This window comes from Ceratotherium simum, chromosome 16, assembly GCF_057802395.1.
Source record: "Ceratotherium simum simum isolate JZ-2026a chromosome 16, ASM5780239v1, whole genome shotgun sequence".
In the NCBI taxonomy this organism is placed as follows: domain Eukaryota; kingdom Metazoa; phylum Chordata; class Mammalia; order Perissodactyla; family Rhinocerotidae; genus Ceratotherium; species Ceratotherium simum.
The window spans coordinates 43,656,288-43,674,991 of record NC_141915.1 but is presented as its reverse complement, the minus strand read 5'-3'; the positions used below and the strand labels follow the sequence as shown (position 1 = coordinate 43,674,991).

Here is an 18,704-nt window from a genome sequence, read left to right as displayed (position 1 = left end):
TATAGACTATTCCAATGGTAAGTCTTAATCTATCTTTTGATAAACCAGCTCTCATAGGTTATCTCAAGGCTGTTTGGTATCTGTAAGACATAGCAGACAAAGCAGAGTTTTAGGAAACACTGAGAAAGCAGAAGCTACTTCAGACCTGCAGTGTGGGGCACCAGTGAAACTGAGAAGTGGCCCAAGGCTCCTGCACTGTCCCCCTGCCAGTGCCTAGCACCATGGCTTCTGCCTGTGAGGAGTAGCCTGCCCTCCACCTCCTAGCAGCTCCTGAGCGCCTCTTGTGGTGTAGGTGTCGGGGCCCCCACAGAGCACTGCAGGAATGCAGCCAATTATCTCCAGGCCACAGAGAACCAATGAACCACTGAGGAGGACACTGAGAACTTATTTATTTATTTTTTGGGGGAGGAAGATCAGCCCTGAGCTAACATCCATGACAATCTTCCCCCCCCCTTTTTTTTGCTGAGGAAGACTGGCCCTTGGCTAACATCTGTGCCTATCTTCCTCTACTTTATATGGGACGCCGCCACAGCATGGCCTAACAACCAGTGCCTCGGTGCGCGCCCGGGATCCGAACCCGGGCCGCCAGCAGCGGAGTGCGCGCACTTAACCGCTACGCCATGGGGCCAGCCCCCGACACTGAGAACTTTAAAAGAAAGTTCTTTCTGGACTTTTAATGGGTTTCTTGCTGTATAGTCTTCCCCCAGATTCTCTCTCTGCCTTCCAACATCCAAGATCCAAAACCAAGCACCACAGTGCAAATGTGAAGGACTTAGGAGAAAAGAACATCTGAGATTTGGAAGACCGTAAACCACACAAGCAGGCCAAGGGTGAGGGTTAAAGTGGGGAAGCTTCTCTCTGAGAGCCCAGAGCAACCAAGTACAAGTCCACACTCTCCCTTTGGTGGTTCCTTCTTTACACTCATCTGAGAACGGCCAGATTCCAACCTGCTGAGGTCAGTCAAAAATAAAAAAAAAAGGATTCTGCACCCCTGTACTAGAGTGGGAAAATGACTTTTAAAAAGCAGAATGACAGGATCTGAAAGGGAGATCAAAGTTTATCTGGGAGCACACAGAACTGTTAAATAGTCTAAAACACTTGCTGTTTAGAAGGCTTTTCAATGGTGAACTTAGGATGACTTTAAACTACTAAAGAATTCTACGTCTCTTTAGTGGAACACAATGTAATTACGACTCTCCCAAGGTGGGGAGTGCTGTAACCGCGTACACTTGGCATGCACGAGTTTTACAATCATTAGCCCTCACTTGAGTGGAAAAAATTAAGGCAAGAAGCTATAAATTGCATTACCCTAAGGAAACTCCGAAGGAGAACTAGGGTGACACCTCAGCCACACGGATCAATCAATGCCTGTAATGTGGTACTTTCTATAGGCTGACTCACGGACACAAAGGAATCCTTCATTTGGGCTTGACTGACCACAGATCTGAAAGGCAGACTGGTCAGATGCTCAGAGCGACTGCTCTCCCAGAGCCCCACACCAGACGCTGCACAGAAGGCACGGCCAGAAGAAACAGAACTGAGCTTCGTTCCACCTTCCTGAGAGCGTCAGGGCCCCTGTGAGCAACTGTGGCTTTCTCATGAACCTTCTGAGAATGAAACTGGAGCACTTTCTACATTTACAGGTGGAGAAACTGAGGCAAACAACAAAGAATAACTGGACTGAAGAGGAATAGAAGCCCATTAATCCCAATTCGCCTCTTCACCAGATCCCACTATCTATGAATGGAGCTAAGTTACCCATTTGCAAATGCCTGATGAAAAATCAAATCAAACCAAAACCCCATCTGAAAACTGAGCCAAGATGCCTGGCAGCCACAAAATGCCTCTTCATGCATTTCACTCAGAGGCAGAGTGTGTGGCTCTCTGCATTCTTCCTGCTCCTTGCGGGGGAGTGGTCACTGGGACCCACCCCAGTGTTACTGTGACCCAAAGCCTTGCTGGAGGGCTTAGCCACCGGGCCTGGGACCTGATTGACCTGGGGAGCCCGACAGACAAGGTGGATGGGTCGGGGCAGGGATCTGGAATAGTGCCTGCTGCCGATCCACTACTCATAATCATCCAGGCCGTGCTTTGCTTTTCACCCCATGTAGGCACAACTCAGCTTGCTTCTAGATTGTGACTAAGCTGTCCAAGAACTGCATATGCTCTAGAACAGAGCTTCTCAAACTTTCAAAGTGGCCACAAATCCGATTCTGCAAGTCTGGAGTAGGGCCTGAGATTCTGCTTAAGCACTTAAACAATGCCCATCCTACTGGTCTAAGGGGTACCCTTTGAGTAGCAGGGCTCTGTACTGCTGACTCTCCACCTTTGAGCAGATGATTCTCCTTGTCACAGCTGGCCCCTCCTCCCCACCAAACATACTGTGAAGTCTCACTGCGTTTCTGGAGGGGAGCAGTAACATGGGCAACCTGAAGATCATGTACTTTGGCGTTGGAACATGTTTTTTTCCATATACTTACTTTCCCAGTCATGTAGAAAACAGGAATTGGGCTATCAATGGGCCCAGAATCACGAGGCAACCACTCCAGAAACTTTCTGTCAACGGCAACCTCTGAAGTTAGCCATCAAGGTTAACTGTGGCTCAGTCTCAGTAGACATCTCTAACTCTATGTCCAGTCTTTTCTGGAATCCTTTGAGATTTTCTGCCTGTCCCACTCCTTTAATAGTTCATTACAGCTTTTTGAGGGGGTGCAGACCAAACCTGCATACAGTATTCCAGGCGTTGAACCATCACTGTTAAATTACCTTGCTTTTAGTAAGCATGCATTGGCTGAGAGGCAAGGGGAAAAGGCTGGGGATTTGGCCCATTCCAGGATTAAACATTTGCCCTGATAAACAAGGCAAATGACAGTTTTCTCTATAAAATCTATGTGGGAGATAGACCCATCCCCACTCATCATGTGCCAATGTATTGTTTTTCTTTGTAGATTTATATTGGATGATAATGGACTAAGAGAATCATTATTTGTTCTCAATGTGTGCTACTATGAAACAATAAGTTCCCTGAGCAATAGTCTTTTCTATACTGCATTTTGAAGACTATCCTCTAAAAATAACCACCAAGGAACTCCAGGACTCTACTGTCTTCCCTCACAAATTCAGCACAGAACCCTTAGCATGGCTAAGGCACATCCCTCACCCTTGCCTGGGGAAGAAAGCACATACATACCCAGTTTGGGGACAGGCTGCGTGTCCCAGAACTGGTAGCTTCGCTTGCTAGCCTCCTCCATGGTTTTGGCAGGTCCCTGGCCCACTGAAAACAGTTCAATGGCCTTCTGTATTTCCTGGATCCTCTCTGCTGGCAAAGAGTTCATCTGGACAAGACAAGTTGGAGAGAGAAAAGGCTCATTATGTTAATAAGCACTTTTGATTAATTATAGTTCAAGAGTTAAGGGGTACAACTCAAAGAAGGGGTGTGGTTCCTCTGTCCTAATCCCAGAGGTCACATATTGGACGCCAACTGGAGAAAAAGTGCGTGATGATGAGCTACACGGCGAGTGGGTGCTTCCTACAGGGTTCCTCTTTCTTAATCTTTTGATGTTTGACAGCAAAAGTAATACATTCAGTGTAAAATTTCAAACAATGCAGAAATGTATAATATGTACAGTAAAAACCCAACAACCTCATCCCTCAAATATAATCCTCGTCATCAACAGTCTTAATTTCGGAGGTAGGACGAGAAGAGGCAAATATAATTGCAGATTTTTTTGGATGCAAGTTCTAAACACACACAAAATTTTCAAAAACTAAAACTGGATTGTATAGTATTATTCTACAAGCTGTTCTTCTTTAAACATTATGTCTTAGAGACCTTTCCATGTGGACACACAGACCTGCCCATTCTAACAACTGAGTCCACTTTGTGCACGGACCACAACATATTTAGCCAACCCCCTACCAAGGGGCATTTTGGTGGTTTTGTTCTCTTCAGTTTTACAAACAATGCTGTAATGAACGTTCTTGTACACCTATTTTTGCTCACTGGGATACGTATTTCTGTACAATAAAGTCTAAGAAAAGAGGCTTTCTAGGTCAAAGAATATGCACATTTGAAACTATAATATATAGGGCTGGCCCTGTGGCTTAGCGGTTAAGTGCGCATGCTCCGCTACTGGTGGCCCGGGTTCGGATCCCAGGCGCGCACCGACGCACCGCTTCTCCGGCCATGCTGAGGCCGTGTCCCACATACAGCAACTAGAAGGATGTGCAACTATGACATACAACTATCTACTGGGGCTTTGGGGGCGGAAAAAAAGAGGAGGAGGATTGGCAATAGATGTTAGCTCAGAGCTGGTCTTCCTCAGCAAAAAGAGGAGGATTAGCACGGGTGTTAGCTCAGGGCTGATCTTTCTCACAAAAAAAAAAAAGAAAGAAAGAAACTATAATATATATTATCAACTTGCTCTCTAAAAAGAGAATATCAATTAATGATGCAATGAACAGTGTATGAGAGCATGTTTCTCCACACCCTCATCATTGGATTTACCAAATCTTAATCTCTGCCAAATTAGGAGACAAAAAATATTGCTTTAATTTTCATTTCTTTCACTGTGAGTTTAACTATCTTTTCTTTTTTTTTTTTTTTTTTTAAAGATTTTATTTATTCATTTTTTTCCCCCCAAAGCCCCAGCAGACAGCTGCATGTCATAGGTTCACATCCTTCCAGTTGCCGTACGTGGGACTCGGCCTCACGTTGGACGGAGAAGTGGTGCCTCGGTGCGCGCCCGGGATCCGAACCCGGGCCGCCAGCATCAGAGCGCGCACACTTAACCGCCAAGCCACGGAGCCGGCCCTTAACTATCTTTTCATATGATTGAACATTTATTGTTTTGTGAACTGCCTACTCATTTTATTATTTAAATTGACTGATTCACATATTGCAAATATTTTCCCAGTTTGTTGTTTATCTTTTTGACTTCTACAGAGAAGTTTTAAATTGTCAATTTAAAAAAATTGTCAGTTTTTCTTTTATGGCTTCTGGGTCTTATGTCAGGCTTAAGATGATAAAAATACATAATTTCTTCTAATACTTTTACTTTATGACTTCTCCTTTTTCATTTAAATTTTTTTTTTTTTCCTTCCCCCAAAGCCCCAGTAGATAGTTGTATGTCACAGATGCACATCCTTCTAGTTGCTGTACGTGGGACGCGGCCTCAGCATGGCCGGAGAAGCGGTGTGTCGGTGAGCGCCCAGGATCCGAACCCAGGCCGCCAGCAGTGGAGCGCACGCACTTAACCGCTAAGCCACGGGGCCGGCCCTCTCCTTTTTCATTTAGGTTGTGAAGGAAAAGAAGAATATAAACCAATATGTTTACATTGCTTATTCCTGGGAGGTAGGACAAGTTAATTTTCTTCCTCTTACTATGTTTTTTTCCCTAAATTCTCTACAATGAACTGCAATACTCTCATAATGAGAAAAATGGAAGGAGTACGTAAATGGTGTTTTGTTAAAATTTTCTAATTTCAAGGTGAACCATTTTGATATAGGCTTGCTCTCAAATCCCCCTGCGGTCATTCAAACACCTACTTTCAGACAGACAGACAGACAGACAGACAAACTAACATCCCTAAAGCCAAGCATGGGCTTAGGCTAGAATTCCCAACTGAAAGACTTGGCTAATCCACCTCTCTCATCTTGCCAATGGGAAGACCCCCACCTACCTTGTAGGGATGCTGAAGGTTTGGGGTTAATTTAAATGAAGTGCCTGGCAAGAGCCTAGCCAACATGGTGGTCAATAATGGTGGTATTTTTTTCACAGTGGGTTTCATATTGAAAATAGTAAAAAATTACTTGACACCATATCTCAATAAGGTAGGAGATTCAAGTTCCAGCACAACATCTGAGGCATAAAGCCAAGTGTGGGCATACTGGAATGAGACCGGATTTCTTAGGAGGCTTATAAACTGTTTTGGAGACAATTCTAAAAGAGGAATTACGGATATGTTTTGAGCTTCCCCCAGGGCCTACTTTGAAGAGGACAGCACTTACCTGAAAGAAAAGGTTTTCTTTTTTTTAATGTTTTATTTATGACACAAAACAATCCTTACCCATACCTCTGGGTTTCATGTCAGTGTGTCAGTCTTGGGTCATAAGCTCTACGCCAGTGGTTCTCAACCATAGAACTCAGAAGTTGACTCTGTGGGACTCGTGGTTTTCATTACAATGACCAGGGAATTAAGATAATGCTTGCAATATATAAAGGTCTGCCTTAAAAAGAACAGTCCTTCTATTCTGATAGTGGGGGGAACCTAAGAGAGAAAAGGCTGAGAACTGCTCTAGGCAACAGGGCTGTCACCACATATGACTCTACAGCACCTACTACAGCACCACATGTGGTTTCGTATCTGGACATTCTGAGGGGCACCGTGCCTGGGAGGCAATGTCTAACCTGTTGTGTCTTTCAAGGTACGACAGCCGTTTCATCACCTAGGTCTAGGGCAGCAGAGGGGAGCAGAGGGATCCAACTCCTCCGTCTTGAAGTAATACCAGTGGAGATTGTCAATCTAAATTGTTCCTATACATCTACCCCAAAACCATCTCTTCTGAAAAAGCAACTCTCAGTCACAGGAAAACAGAGGCTCCTTGTTACCTTCACAGGCTGATCCTGGGCTGAATCTGTCTCATTGCCTTTCTCTTTCTTCTTTTTTTGTTTCTTTTTCTTCTTTTTGGCTCCAGTGTCATTAGCTGGACTCAAACCACTGTAAGACAAAGCAAATACTGATGCAGGGTTTTTAAAAAATCATCTGTTTTGAGCTACACTGACAAAGAGCTTTCTGTGGAGCCAGACCTTCTTAATCAAGCCTGTTGGCTTCAGAAGCAGACTAGAGAATCCAGGTTCCCAGAAGGGACATTTGCAGGACACCAATAAACATAGCTCTCCTCCCCATTCCCACCAGCTCCCGCGGAGGGAGCGCTGCGCAAGGAATGTCCTATTTGTTTGAAAGGACCTTTTCCGTTCTTGCATTTATTTTATGTGTTTATTTTCTTTAGATTGCCAGGTTGCTGGCACCAAAGTCAAATGATAATTGTTAACAAGGCATTCATACCACTAACACTTCCTTAGAACCCTGAATTTAAAAGAATGTCAGCCCAAAGTCGTCTTTTTGGAAACCCTTCCTCACCCCACTCCCACCCTCCCAATGCATCAAGTTTAATGAGTTTTCCAGCCAGATCTAAAGCACAGAGCAGCACTGGAAAGGGAGGAAGGAATGGGAAAAAGGCAGTTTAATGTTGCTGTGCTGTGTCCAAAACAGTTGAACAGTTATGAGCAATGCCTAAATCAGGCCTGCAGCACTGAGGACAATGGTCAGCTGGCTCAGACCGGGTGATCACTACAGGCAAAACCCAGCACTAGGATCTTGGGAAAACAACAACAATGAAGCACCTAGCCACTCCTGCCACGAAAAGATTACATGAAACACGCATGTGCGTGTGAACATGGTGATGGAGACTTTCTCATGCCGCTTTCCCTCTGCGTGACACACTCAATGAACGCAACAAACAGTTTCTTAGGGGGCCAGCCTGGTGGCATAGTGGTTAAGTTCGTGTGCTCTGCTTTGGTGGGCCAGGGTTTGCAGGTTCGGATCTGGGGCGTGGACCTACACACCACTCATCAAGCCTGCTGTGGCAGCATCCCACATACAAAACAGAGTAAGACTGGCACAGATGTTAGCTCAGGGACAATCTTCCTCAAGCAAAAAAAAAAGAGGAAGATTGGCAACAGACGTTAGCTCAGGGCTGATCTTCCTCACCAAAAACAAAAAAATAAAAAAAACAGTTTCTTATCCACATTAACCATTTCCTACAATCTTTTATTATCATTTTCTGTATTGTCTCTCAATATCTTTATTGAGACACAAATCGTAGATTATACTGTGTTTCTCTGACATTTTCCATTCATTCCCAAATGTCTTCTCCCAATTCTTGCAATTTTAGGATAATGGTTTTGATTCTGAGTTTCCTCCATTTTACTGATGAATTTTAAGTTCACCCTGCAGCTTGCTTTCCTCATTACTGCCGTAGTTGGTTTCTGCCATGTCTAAATTGATTGTGGCACTGTCAGTCTGGGAGTCATGCCCAGTATCACTCTGCCATTCTCCTGGGAAATCTTCCTTCTAAAAAGTCAAAATTAGGAGTCCAGCTTGAGAGTACAGTGAACCCTAATCTGTAGGATCACTAAGCTCAGGGTATCGTTTTAGCTGTGTATTCCAGATAAACAATTTTCAAATAATTAAAACAGTATAAAACACATTTTCCATACTCTTATGATAAATACCATTCAGGCTTTATTTTATAATTCAAAAAACCTTCATGATCTTAAAACGCCTTGGGGTTATTATGAATATTAGTTATCATTTCATAGCAAGTGGTACTGTGTAGACAGAAGGTAGTCTGTACCTACGTGCCACCATTTCCTGTTGTAGAATGTCTCCAGAGTTATCCCTTCCTAGTCCTGGTAGGAGCACTCATATCAAGACTTCATGATCTTACAATCGGACTAAAGTTACCCCCAGCCTTTACTGGATCTCCCTGACTGCACAACCTTCCTGCATCATCCTAAACTCTATAGAGCTGTGGGACTTAGCTCTGTGAAAATGGCTTTCCACGTGTCCCTCCTCTGCTTGAAAGCCTACAGTCACAGCAGCTTCTTAACCTGGAGGGCATCAAGCCCAACTTTTCCGGAGGCTCATCACACTCAGTTCCCATCTAGCTCATCCACCCTTACCTCCCTCTGCTCTGGAATAACATCTGGCCTGCACCCATCTGCAGGTCCTCTCATCAGGCGCCGGACGCAGAAAGACTGTGAAGTTAGGGAGAGCCAGTAAAGGCTAGTGGTTACTTGATTCCAAATGTAAGGTCCTGAAGTCCAGATGCAAGTGCACCTCCTAGGTATCATACTAATGACACAGAGGCCTAACATGGAAGGAAGACTGGTAACATGCAGAGGGGGAATAAGGTGAACGCCTAAAAACCAGATGCTCAGCAAAACCCTCAAGGCTGTGGCAAAGAAAAGGAACCATGAAGTCATTTATGGCCTTAAGATAATTTTTTCCTCTTAATAACTCACTTTTGTTATCACACACAGGCTTATTTGCAGCCGATGACAACAACTCTATGTGGTTTTCTTATTCCAGAGACATTCTCACTTCAGTCTCAGGATTGTACGCAGCATTATAAGGTTTAAAAACTGGCTGATGTTAGGAGACAAACAGGCATCCCACTTTGTACAATTTATAACTCCTTATTCATTTCAGCTTTATGGAATGAATTATCTGGTCCCAGCATACAAATCATTTTTTATAATTCTATAGAAAAAAGAATCAAAAAGGTCGCGGTGAAGAATTGCTACATATTAACCAATTGGATACTTACTAAACACAATTTCACATAAGGAAAACAGAAGAAATTCCTCCAACTTTAGACATCTTTATAAGTGTGCAAAATCACTAAAAAACTACCTTCCTGTCTTTGCTCTTTTCAGTGGAGACACTTCTATGCAGCCATTTCCTCAGGGACCCCAGTTTTGTGGAAGGATCCTGGGTGAACTCTTGTTCTATTTTATGTGTTATTAATTTAAGTGCCTGGCAAACTCCAAGACCCAAACTAAAACCAGAGAGCAAATTTCATTTTCCTTATATTGGCTTGAATTTGCACATGCAGCTACTGAGCAACAATCCTGTTTCAACTTGTACGTAAAGCATACAGAGACAGCTGAAGAACAAAGGAAAGACAAGCTATAAAAAGGTCATTTTTACTGAGCTACCAGGTATTGAGCCACATTGAGAACATATTATGAGCTCACTATGGTCTTAGAGTCAACACCCAAACCGGAAGACAACTGACTCAGAGAAGAGACTTTCAAGGAGCCCACTAGGGTTAGCTTTCAAGGTGATTATAACAATTTTAATTATTCATAAGAAACCAAGCTCAGAGGTCTTGAGAGTAGGTCTTCAAGAAGCATCCTAGGAAGCCAATACCATTTCACAAAACAATGGTCTCAATCTGGATTTGGAGAGAATCAAAACGATGACCCCACAGGGGCCAGGCTAGTCCTTCTCTAAGAATTCAGCATTGTTTTTAAAGGGATGCAAAGTCCATACCCACTGGGTGGGTATTCCAGGGCATGCTAAGATTCTGCAAATTGAAACAGAAATCTCTCAAAGATCTCTCTAAGCCTGCCAGTCACCTTAACATACTCCAAAGAGATCGGCCAGAACCCTGGAATCAGCAAATCAAAGTTCAACTTTGGTTCATTTGGTTCCAAAATAATGAGCAGAGAATTAGTCAAATTTGCCTTCTTTCATCAGGGGTGTGTGTGTGTTTGTGCTTGCAATGGAAAGGGAGATGGGAGTTCACATAAAAATTCTGAAATCTACATTCTGAAGTACAGTAAAGTTGATCAACCCAAGGCATTAATGACCAACCAAGCAAATAAGCAGAACAACAGACAAGAAACAGGCAAGAAAAGGAATCAAGAAATATCTTTTTTTTTTTTGCTGGGAAAGATTCACCCTGAGCTAACATCTGTTGCCAATCTTCCCCCCCCCCTCTGCCCCACAAAGCCCCAGTACATAGTTATATATTCTAGTTGTAGGTCCTTCTAGTTCTTCTATGTGAGCCGCCACCAAAGCATGGCTACTGACAGAGGAGTGGTGTGGTTCCACACCCGGGAACTGAACCTGCGCCGCCAAAGCGGAGCACACCGCACTTTAACCACTAGGTCATCAGGGCTGGCTCAAGAAATATCATATTTTAATGAAGGCCAAAATATTCTAAGTTCAAACATATAAGAAATCCTATAGATGCTCTGGTATGAAGTCAGGGCTTGGAGAGGAAATGGAAAATGAACCTCAGTACTTATTTCCAGAAACAGAATGCAGTGCCAGGATGTGTGAGTGGGCAGGAGGGAAGGGCAAGCTGACAGATAAGCAGTGAACTTCCAGATAACATGAGCAGTGAGGGTCCATAACGGAGGCCTCCTCTCAATCCTCCTGGGCGACAAAATCCACTCAAAGGTGTGTGCCTGAGGACTGAAGAGCTGTTCTTGTGGGAGCTAAACCACCAGAGCTAGAAGGAATCTTAGGGCTGTCTGGCTTAACCTGTTACTTATAGAGGAGGAAACCAAGGCCCAGAGACGTGACGCAAACTGATCTTCAACTGACCAACTAGTACCCAGGGACAAGCCACCAATCTCTAAAGACTTGGCCCATTCCTCCCCAAACATTCCCTGTAAGAATTTACCTGAGAGTCTTCCAAAACCAAAAAAACATTGTTTCACCACACAGGGCCCTAACACAAATTTCTGTGCATCAGAGGAGCAGATATTAAAAGCAATGAGGAGAGGGAGCCATGTTTTCTCCAGGACGCTGCCTCCGACCACTCTAGCTCTCGCTGATGCCTGTTGTAGGATGAGGATCACCCAAACAATTTAACACTTTATATAAAATAATGTGTTGCTTCCTGGCTCCCCAATGAGACTAAAAATGCCCTGAGTACAGAGACCACATTTTATACAGCTGATTCCCACAGCACCTCGAGTTGTGCTGTGCACACAGTTAAGAATTCAATAAATACTTGCTTGACTGATGCTTTCCAGGCATAATGGACTAAAACAAAACCCAGAAAAGCTGGAGCCCAAAAGCAGATCAGCAAAACATCTTCAGTAATGTTTCCACAGGATAGCTGGGGTTAATATTCCATAAAAGCAGCAGAAAGGCGGTGCTCTTTTGAACCACTGGTTGAGATTTTAAATTATCATATTTCTTATTGAATTATCAACTTTCTTATTCGTTGTCTTTTCCCTCCTTAGGACCTGCGCTAGTCCTCTTAAGAGTTAAAACAAAAAAGCTCCACTGTAGCTACTTCAAATGGTTCCAAAGTCATAAACACAGACCACAGGTTTAGTTCTGATTATGAGATCAAAAGAAAAGAGAGCTCAGAAAATAAAACTCACAGCTTTTGGTCACTTGTTTTCTACCCCTAAAAACTAGAAGTTAATTCTTTGGGCTAAAATTTAAAATTTCCAGAGAAACTTAAATAGATAAATCCTAGCCTCTAATATCCTTGTGATTCCACTTTTAGACATCAGAAAATCCTTCTGCAAATCACAATACTCATAAGGCATGATACCTTCACTAGCAATTCTGTTAGTACTCAGGAGGCCCAGAGACGTGAATGAAGACATGGCATGAATCAGTATCGGCGCCTATCCTCTGTACTGCTGTGACTGTAGGATCACTTAATGCAGTACCCCACACTCGGCAAATTCCCAACAATCAGTAATTTATACAAAAAACTGCTTGTGAATCCTATATGATGGGAAAAATAAAAACACTTGAGTACTGCCATCAAGATACCCTAAGAGGTCTGTGAAAAGAAGAGCAGGTTGTGGGAAGGGATTACAAGACTGCTTTTACTACCACCACCCTCTGTCCTCCCTGGGATAGTTAGCCCGAGTTTTGAGGGCAAACAAACCAATTCTTGTCATGGAGGAAAACTAGTTTTTTAGGGGTCACAACAGCTCTGATACACTAAATAGTTTAAAATGGGAATGAGACAGAAATGTAAATTCCACATCCTCTGGGTTGGTTTGGAGAGCTAGACTGTAACCCAGCAACTCCAAGGTCAAATCAAATGCTGTTCAGAAACCATTTTCAGTAATTTTCTGAGCAATGACTGAATGCTGGCAGCAATTTTACACACTAGAATGACCTCTGAAACAGATACTGCTCTATCAAAGAGAGTTTAAAAGGGCCAGCCACCTCCATCACCAAATGGCTCCCTGGTTTGGGAAAGTCCATGGGTTACTGAACGGATCCAAAGAGAAGACTCACTGCTGCAGAGTCAGGATGCAGAAGCCAATGCAGGAGGGAGAAGAAATCCTGCACACTCAGAACGGATCCTCAGGGGTGACAAAGGGAGAGGTAGAGATGCAAACCCCAAGCTTTATACAAAAGCTCACTCAGTCTTTCTAAGTGCAGTTTGTACGAGATAATCCATGGAAAGGGCTTAGCACAGGGCCCAGCACACAGTAATAACAGCAATAGATAACATTTACTGAACACCTAACAATAGTGAATCCTCCCAGCTGCCTCTCAAAGTCAGCAGCAGTAGAAAATTTGTGTTTTTTTTGGTGAGGAAGATTAACCCTGGGCTAACATGTTGCCAATCCTCCTCTTTTTTTTTTTTTTTTTTTTGCTGAGGAAGATTGGCCCTGGGCTAACATCTGTGCCCATCTTCCTCTACTTTACATGTGGGATGCCTGCCACAGCATGGCTTGATAAAGCAGTGCATAGGTCCGTGCCCAGGATCCGAACCTGCAAACCCTGGGCCGCCAAAGCAGAGCATGCGAATTTAACCACTACGCCACTGGGCCGGCCCCTAGAAAAATTTCTGAAGTGAGTACTGACCCTGTTGAAGAATTTTAGTTTTTTATTTTGGTACTCTAATTAGAGAACACCATGTCTTGTGTGCCTTAAATGCAGCAAGCACAAGAGCACCTTCCTTGAGGAACTGGAAGAGAGGCTTCCCGGGCAGAGATTTCAGACAAAAGGTTAAAGACGAAGAGCTAAAGAAACATCCTCCTAAAGTTACTAAATCTATGGACTCCACAGGGAAAGGGTTAACTGTAGACTTCATAAAGCTGGGAAATTTTAGAGTGAGCACATTAGTTAAACAATGTGAAAAATCAGCAAAAATGGGTTGCCATGAGCAGCAGTCTCCCTGAAATAGGCTCTCATTTACTCTTCATTTCTTCTGCTTTCCAGTCTCTTCTCTTTGAAGCAGCTCTTGATTAGTTTCTTTTTTAATTGCCACTTAATTGGGAAATAAAATTAGAACACTTATTTGATATCAGTGATGAGGTTTCTCTTTTCATTTCTGCTTTGATCTAGTTTTGAAAAACCAAAAGCTGAAGGGAGAAATTAAGAAAAAGGAACTAAAAAGATTTCTTCTTTCCAAGAGCTAGATGCAGCTATAAGCCATCAAATAAGTATGGGAAGAACCACTCCTGGAGAACCTGAAGAATAAAACGAAAGCAAATAAGGATAGCTTTATGGAACTCCTTTCAAAAAGACCTTCCTTTTCTCTTAGGTTGCTTCATAAAGCGATCATATCTCATGGTTAGGAAGTGAGAACTTTTAAGAATCCATTTTAGGGCCGACCCCGTGGCTTAGCGGTTAAGTGCGTGCGCTCCGCTGCTGGCGGCCCGGGTTCGGATCCCGGGCGCGCACCGACGCACCGCTTCTCTGGCCATGCTGAGGCCGCGTCCCACATACAGCAACTAGAAGGATGTGCAACTATGACATACAACTATCTACTGGGGCTTTGGGGGAAAAAAAAAGGAGGAGGATTGGCAATAGCTGTTAGCTCAGAGCCTGTCTTCCTCAGCAAAAAGAGGAGGATTAGCATGGATGTTAGCTCAGGGCTGATCTTCCTCACAAAAAAATAAATAAATCTTAAAAAAAAAAAAAAAAAAGAATCCATTTTAACTTGTCCTCATGGAGTAAGAGCACAAGACGGGAGAGACAACCCCTAACACAGGGTTCCTGACGCATGGGTTACCAGCATCTTAATGGTATCGATGACATTGCAAAATAAATTCCAAAAGAATCCTAGGAACAAAATAGTCTAAGAGTTCTTTCCTGTTCCAAAACACCTATATAAACTTTACTTCTTTGTTACCCCTAAATTAAAATCTACTGCCAGCTGATAAGGTTCACTCTTTAGTGATATTTTTTGGAAAGCCTTTCACTAAAAACAAGCAAGGAAATTAAACCACTCAGATGAATCATGAACTGCAGGGGGATGAGCACAGCCTCACTCTACTCTCATTTGCTCAGGGTAACTTATGTCAGGCAAGTAACTGGGGGAAAATGCTGCCCTCCTTTCCTCTGTTGAGTGAATTTTTTTAAAAAAGCTGATAGAAAAACTGTAGACAGATAAATACATAGACATACATATACCCACATATATACATATACTGTACATATATGCATGTGCATGTATGTCTGTTTATATGTATATATGAAATTTATAGTCACCAAATGTTTACTTAATTATGGAAGAAACACATGACTAGAAGTCAAGAACTAAACTTATACACAAAGGGACATAAGAAACTAGCACAACTGCATTGCCTATTACGCCAGTGCACGAATGCAGCTCATTTCATTAGTGTAAAGCACTGAGAGCCCATCCTGAAAGAAAGGCCTGAGAGAACAAGGGTTAGTTAGAACTATCATTAACTTTTATTGTGTATTGTACTTCAGACAACGCAAACAAGACTTTATTGCGTATCGTATTTTAGCATCAAAAGGAGATGTTCCCCTTCAATTCTTGTATCACTTTTGAAAACATTTTAAATAATATTACGTAAAGACAAGAAAAATTTCAAGCCAAGAGACAATGGAAAACCTCCACCACAAATTGGAGGATCCTTGATTTCTGCAGATATTTCACAAAAACTATAGTGAGGCTTACAATGACACTCATTTAGGGAAAGAAAGTGTGTATGTAAGAAAAATCTGACATCCTCCCCCTTTGTGAGGAGAAATAAAACTTCACTAAACACTGGGCTACGAACTTTAACATTTGCTATTCATTCATCCAGCAAATAGTCATTAACACCCACTAAGTGCCAGGCATCTCAAAGACATGATCCCAGTTCTGAGGCACCTTACAGTCAGGTGAGGCAGGGACTGGACACGTACGTTATTTAACTATTGTTATGATAAAAGCTACAAAAAATACAGTATGTGATAACAGCCGGGGGCCAGCTGGGGGAAAGAGAACAGGGAAGATTTGAAGAAAGAATAGGAGGGAGGAGGAAGGCTGCATTCCAGATGTTATCTCATTTAATCCCTACAACTGGAGGTTAAATAACTTTCCCAAGGTCACAGGACTGTTAAGTGTCAGAACCAGGCTTTGAACTCAGGTTTGAATGACTTCAAAGTCCATGCTTTTCCCACCGTGCCACAATGCTTCTTCCCCAAACCGGTTCCTCTGACGTTAACGGAAAAACGTTGACTACCCAGATTCTAAGTGCCAGAACCAGACTCTGTCCTCAAGGCTGGGTCCTCTGTTTCTCACCTGCCACCTCCAAACTCATTTACATAGACCTCTAGTTTGGGATGCTAATAAACTTAATTAGCTCACCTAGACCATAACCACGTACAAAAACAACAACAACAAAAAAACGCCTCCAAAAGTTTTTTTCAGGTTACCACTTTGTGGTACCATAAATTAATTTAAAAATATAAATAAAACACAGAACTTTCTGCCAAACAGTTTTGCAAAGTGATTCATAGATTATTAGATTATAGGGAACAAAACCAATTAAAGAGCTATAGACATTGGTCAGAGCAACAGTTTAGCAGAGAAAATTAAAATCAAGCACACACAAAGACGCACTACTTTCACTTCTGAAATGATTTTATTTATTTATTTTTTTGTGTGAGGAAGATTAGCCCTGAGCTAACATCCAGTGCCAATTCTCCTCTTTTTGCTGAGGAAGGCTGGCCTTGGGCTAACATCTGTGCCCATCTTCCTCTACTTTATATGGGACGCCGCCACAGCATGGCTTGACAAGCGGTGCGTCGGTCCAAACCTGGGATCCAAACCTGCGAACCCCAGGCCACTGAAGTGGAGCACCAGCACTTAACTGCTGTGCCACCGGGCCGGCCCCTGAAATGACTTTAAACTCAACAACTCCCATTGATGACTGGGATCTTCACTCAGAAGGGCTACACTTTCCCTTCTTCTGTTCCTATTTCCTCTTTCTCAGCTCTTCCATTCTTAGGAATCTCAAACTTCAAAACAAGGCTTTTATGACATTAGATCTGTGTGCACAAGAACCTAGTCTTATAAAACCAAATCTGACAAGATTCCTTTTCCTCTATGTTCTTCTTTTGTGTGGTTTTTTTTTTTTTCCTGAGGCAGATTTGCCCTGAGCTAACATCTGTCACCAATCTCCCTCTTTTTGCTTGAGGAAGATTCACCCCGAGCTAACATCTGCGCCAATCCTCCCCTATTTTGTATGTGGCTCGCTGCCACAGCATGGCCGTGGACAAGTGGTGTAGGTCTGCACCCAGGAACCAAACCTGGGCTGCCAAAGCAGAGAGAGACGTACTTAACCACTAGGCCACGTGGCCGGCCCCCTTCTTGTGATTTTTAATGCTGGCTGAAGAACATAAAAGCTAGATCTTTTAACCTAAAGATTCATCACAAGCAGATTATAAATCACTTAAATAATCCTTTGTTCTCCCATCTCTATAGGGTAGCAGAATTTTTTTTAAAGTTTAGCCAAAGACCTCAACCTTCTACCTTTACCTCCAGGACTACCACCAATATTGCAAATGAAACAATGGCTATGAAAAACAGACTACCACAGACTCAGCCAAAGTTACACACACAAAACAGCCTCTCAGGACTTTCCGTTAAAAAACATATAGTGTGTAAATACAGACAGATAGAGAGAGTGAGTGTCAGCACCGGCCACTTGAACAATATAAAGAGGAATGACAGGGTGTGGCTTACAAGAGTGAAAACTGATTTGGAATCCAACTCAACACTCAAAGGTCTGATGCATTTCTTCCACCCAAGGAACGAATAGTTACTAGAAGGCACGACCCTAAAGTACAGAAGACGCAGTATTAAACCCACTTCTAAACACTGTCTAAGAAGCACTATCACTCAATTTCTTGAAGCTTAAGGCTACTTCGCAAAGTTAACAGAGCAAAGATGCTGGAAGACCTAATTACATATTGCTCAGGAATCTTATGGATTATTTGAAGCAACGGACACCGTATACATCAAAACATTATCACAGTAACTACGTAGGGTTTATAAGGTGAGTTTATATTTTGGGATTCTCTGGTAGTGATATTTTACAACATAATTATGGTTTGTACAGCTTGATGAATTTCCTCATTGAAGGTGAACTGAAGCGAAATGTTTTATTACTCGTTTATTGCTAATCACGTTGTTCACTGAAACAACACCTCTTTAACGTTCCCTTTGAACTGTACTGCTAGATTGACCCGTGTTGTGCCACCGAAAACCATCATCCAATATGCTCTTTTCCCCCGATGCGCCTGAATCACACAAGTAGAACATTACACAGAAGAACTTTTATATAATAAAAGTATTGAATGTCTCCGGCCCTTAATATACCGAGCACCCACCTCTGGTAATGGACAAAGACAGTAACCAATCACCAGGCAGGATCTCAAGGTCTCAACCAATAAAAATATGGGGGTGGGGTTACACTAAGCTCCCGGTGACTTCCCCGCACCCCAGAGACCAGGGTTGTGGGTGACTAGACAGCAATTGGACTCCGAGGATCTCGTTACCCCCGGTTGTAGCTGTTGTCCTCCTCGTTCTCGCAATCGCTGCAGTGCTCATGGCCGTTTCCGTTCCCTTCCATCATCTGCGGCAGCGGAGGTGCCGGCGGCTTCACTGCTGTCTCACTCTCGTCCGCCATCTTGAGTTGCGAGAGCCGGCCTCCGCGCCTCGTTACATGGGGGGTTCCTATTGGACGAAGGGAACTTGCGCTATATTCTGGGTTTTGTAGTTTTTGTGGCGAGGGGAGCCGTATCTAGGAGCCGCTCTTTCCAGGGAAACCGGAACGAGGTAGACTACAATACCCAGAAATCATGAGGGGAGGCTGTCTTGGGTGGAGGGCC

At 43.1% G+C, this 18,704-nt stretch overlaps 1 protein-coding gene across 1 annotated transcript in view; it reads right to left on the bottom strand.

Annotated features, from left to right (window-relative positions):
- NMT1 (N-myristoyltransferase 1) overlaps nt 1-18,534 on the bottom strand; it is a 29,952-nt gene extending 11,418 nt beyond the window's left edge. The window contains exons 1-3 of the mRNA XM_004432585.3: nt 18,372-18,534; nt 6,611-6,719; nt 3,191-3,335 (exon numbers count right to left, since the gene is read on the bottom strand). Of these exons, the coding sequence (XP_004432642.1) occupies nt 3,191-3,335; nt 6,611-6,719; nt 18,372-18,502 (385 nt within the window). The 5' untranslated portion in view covers nt 18,503-18,534. The remainder of the gene's footprint in view (nt 1-3,190; nt 3,336-6,610; nt 6,720-18,371) is intronic.
- Between the last annotated feature and the right edge of the window lie 170 nt (nt 18,535-18,704).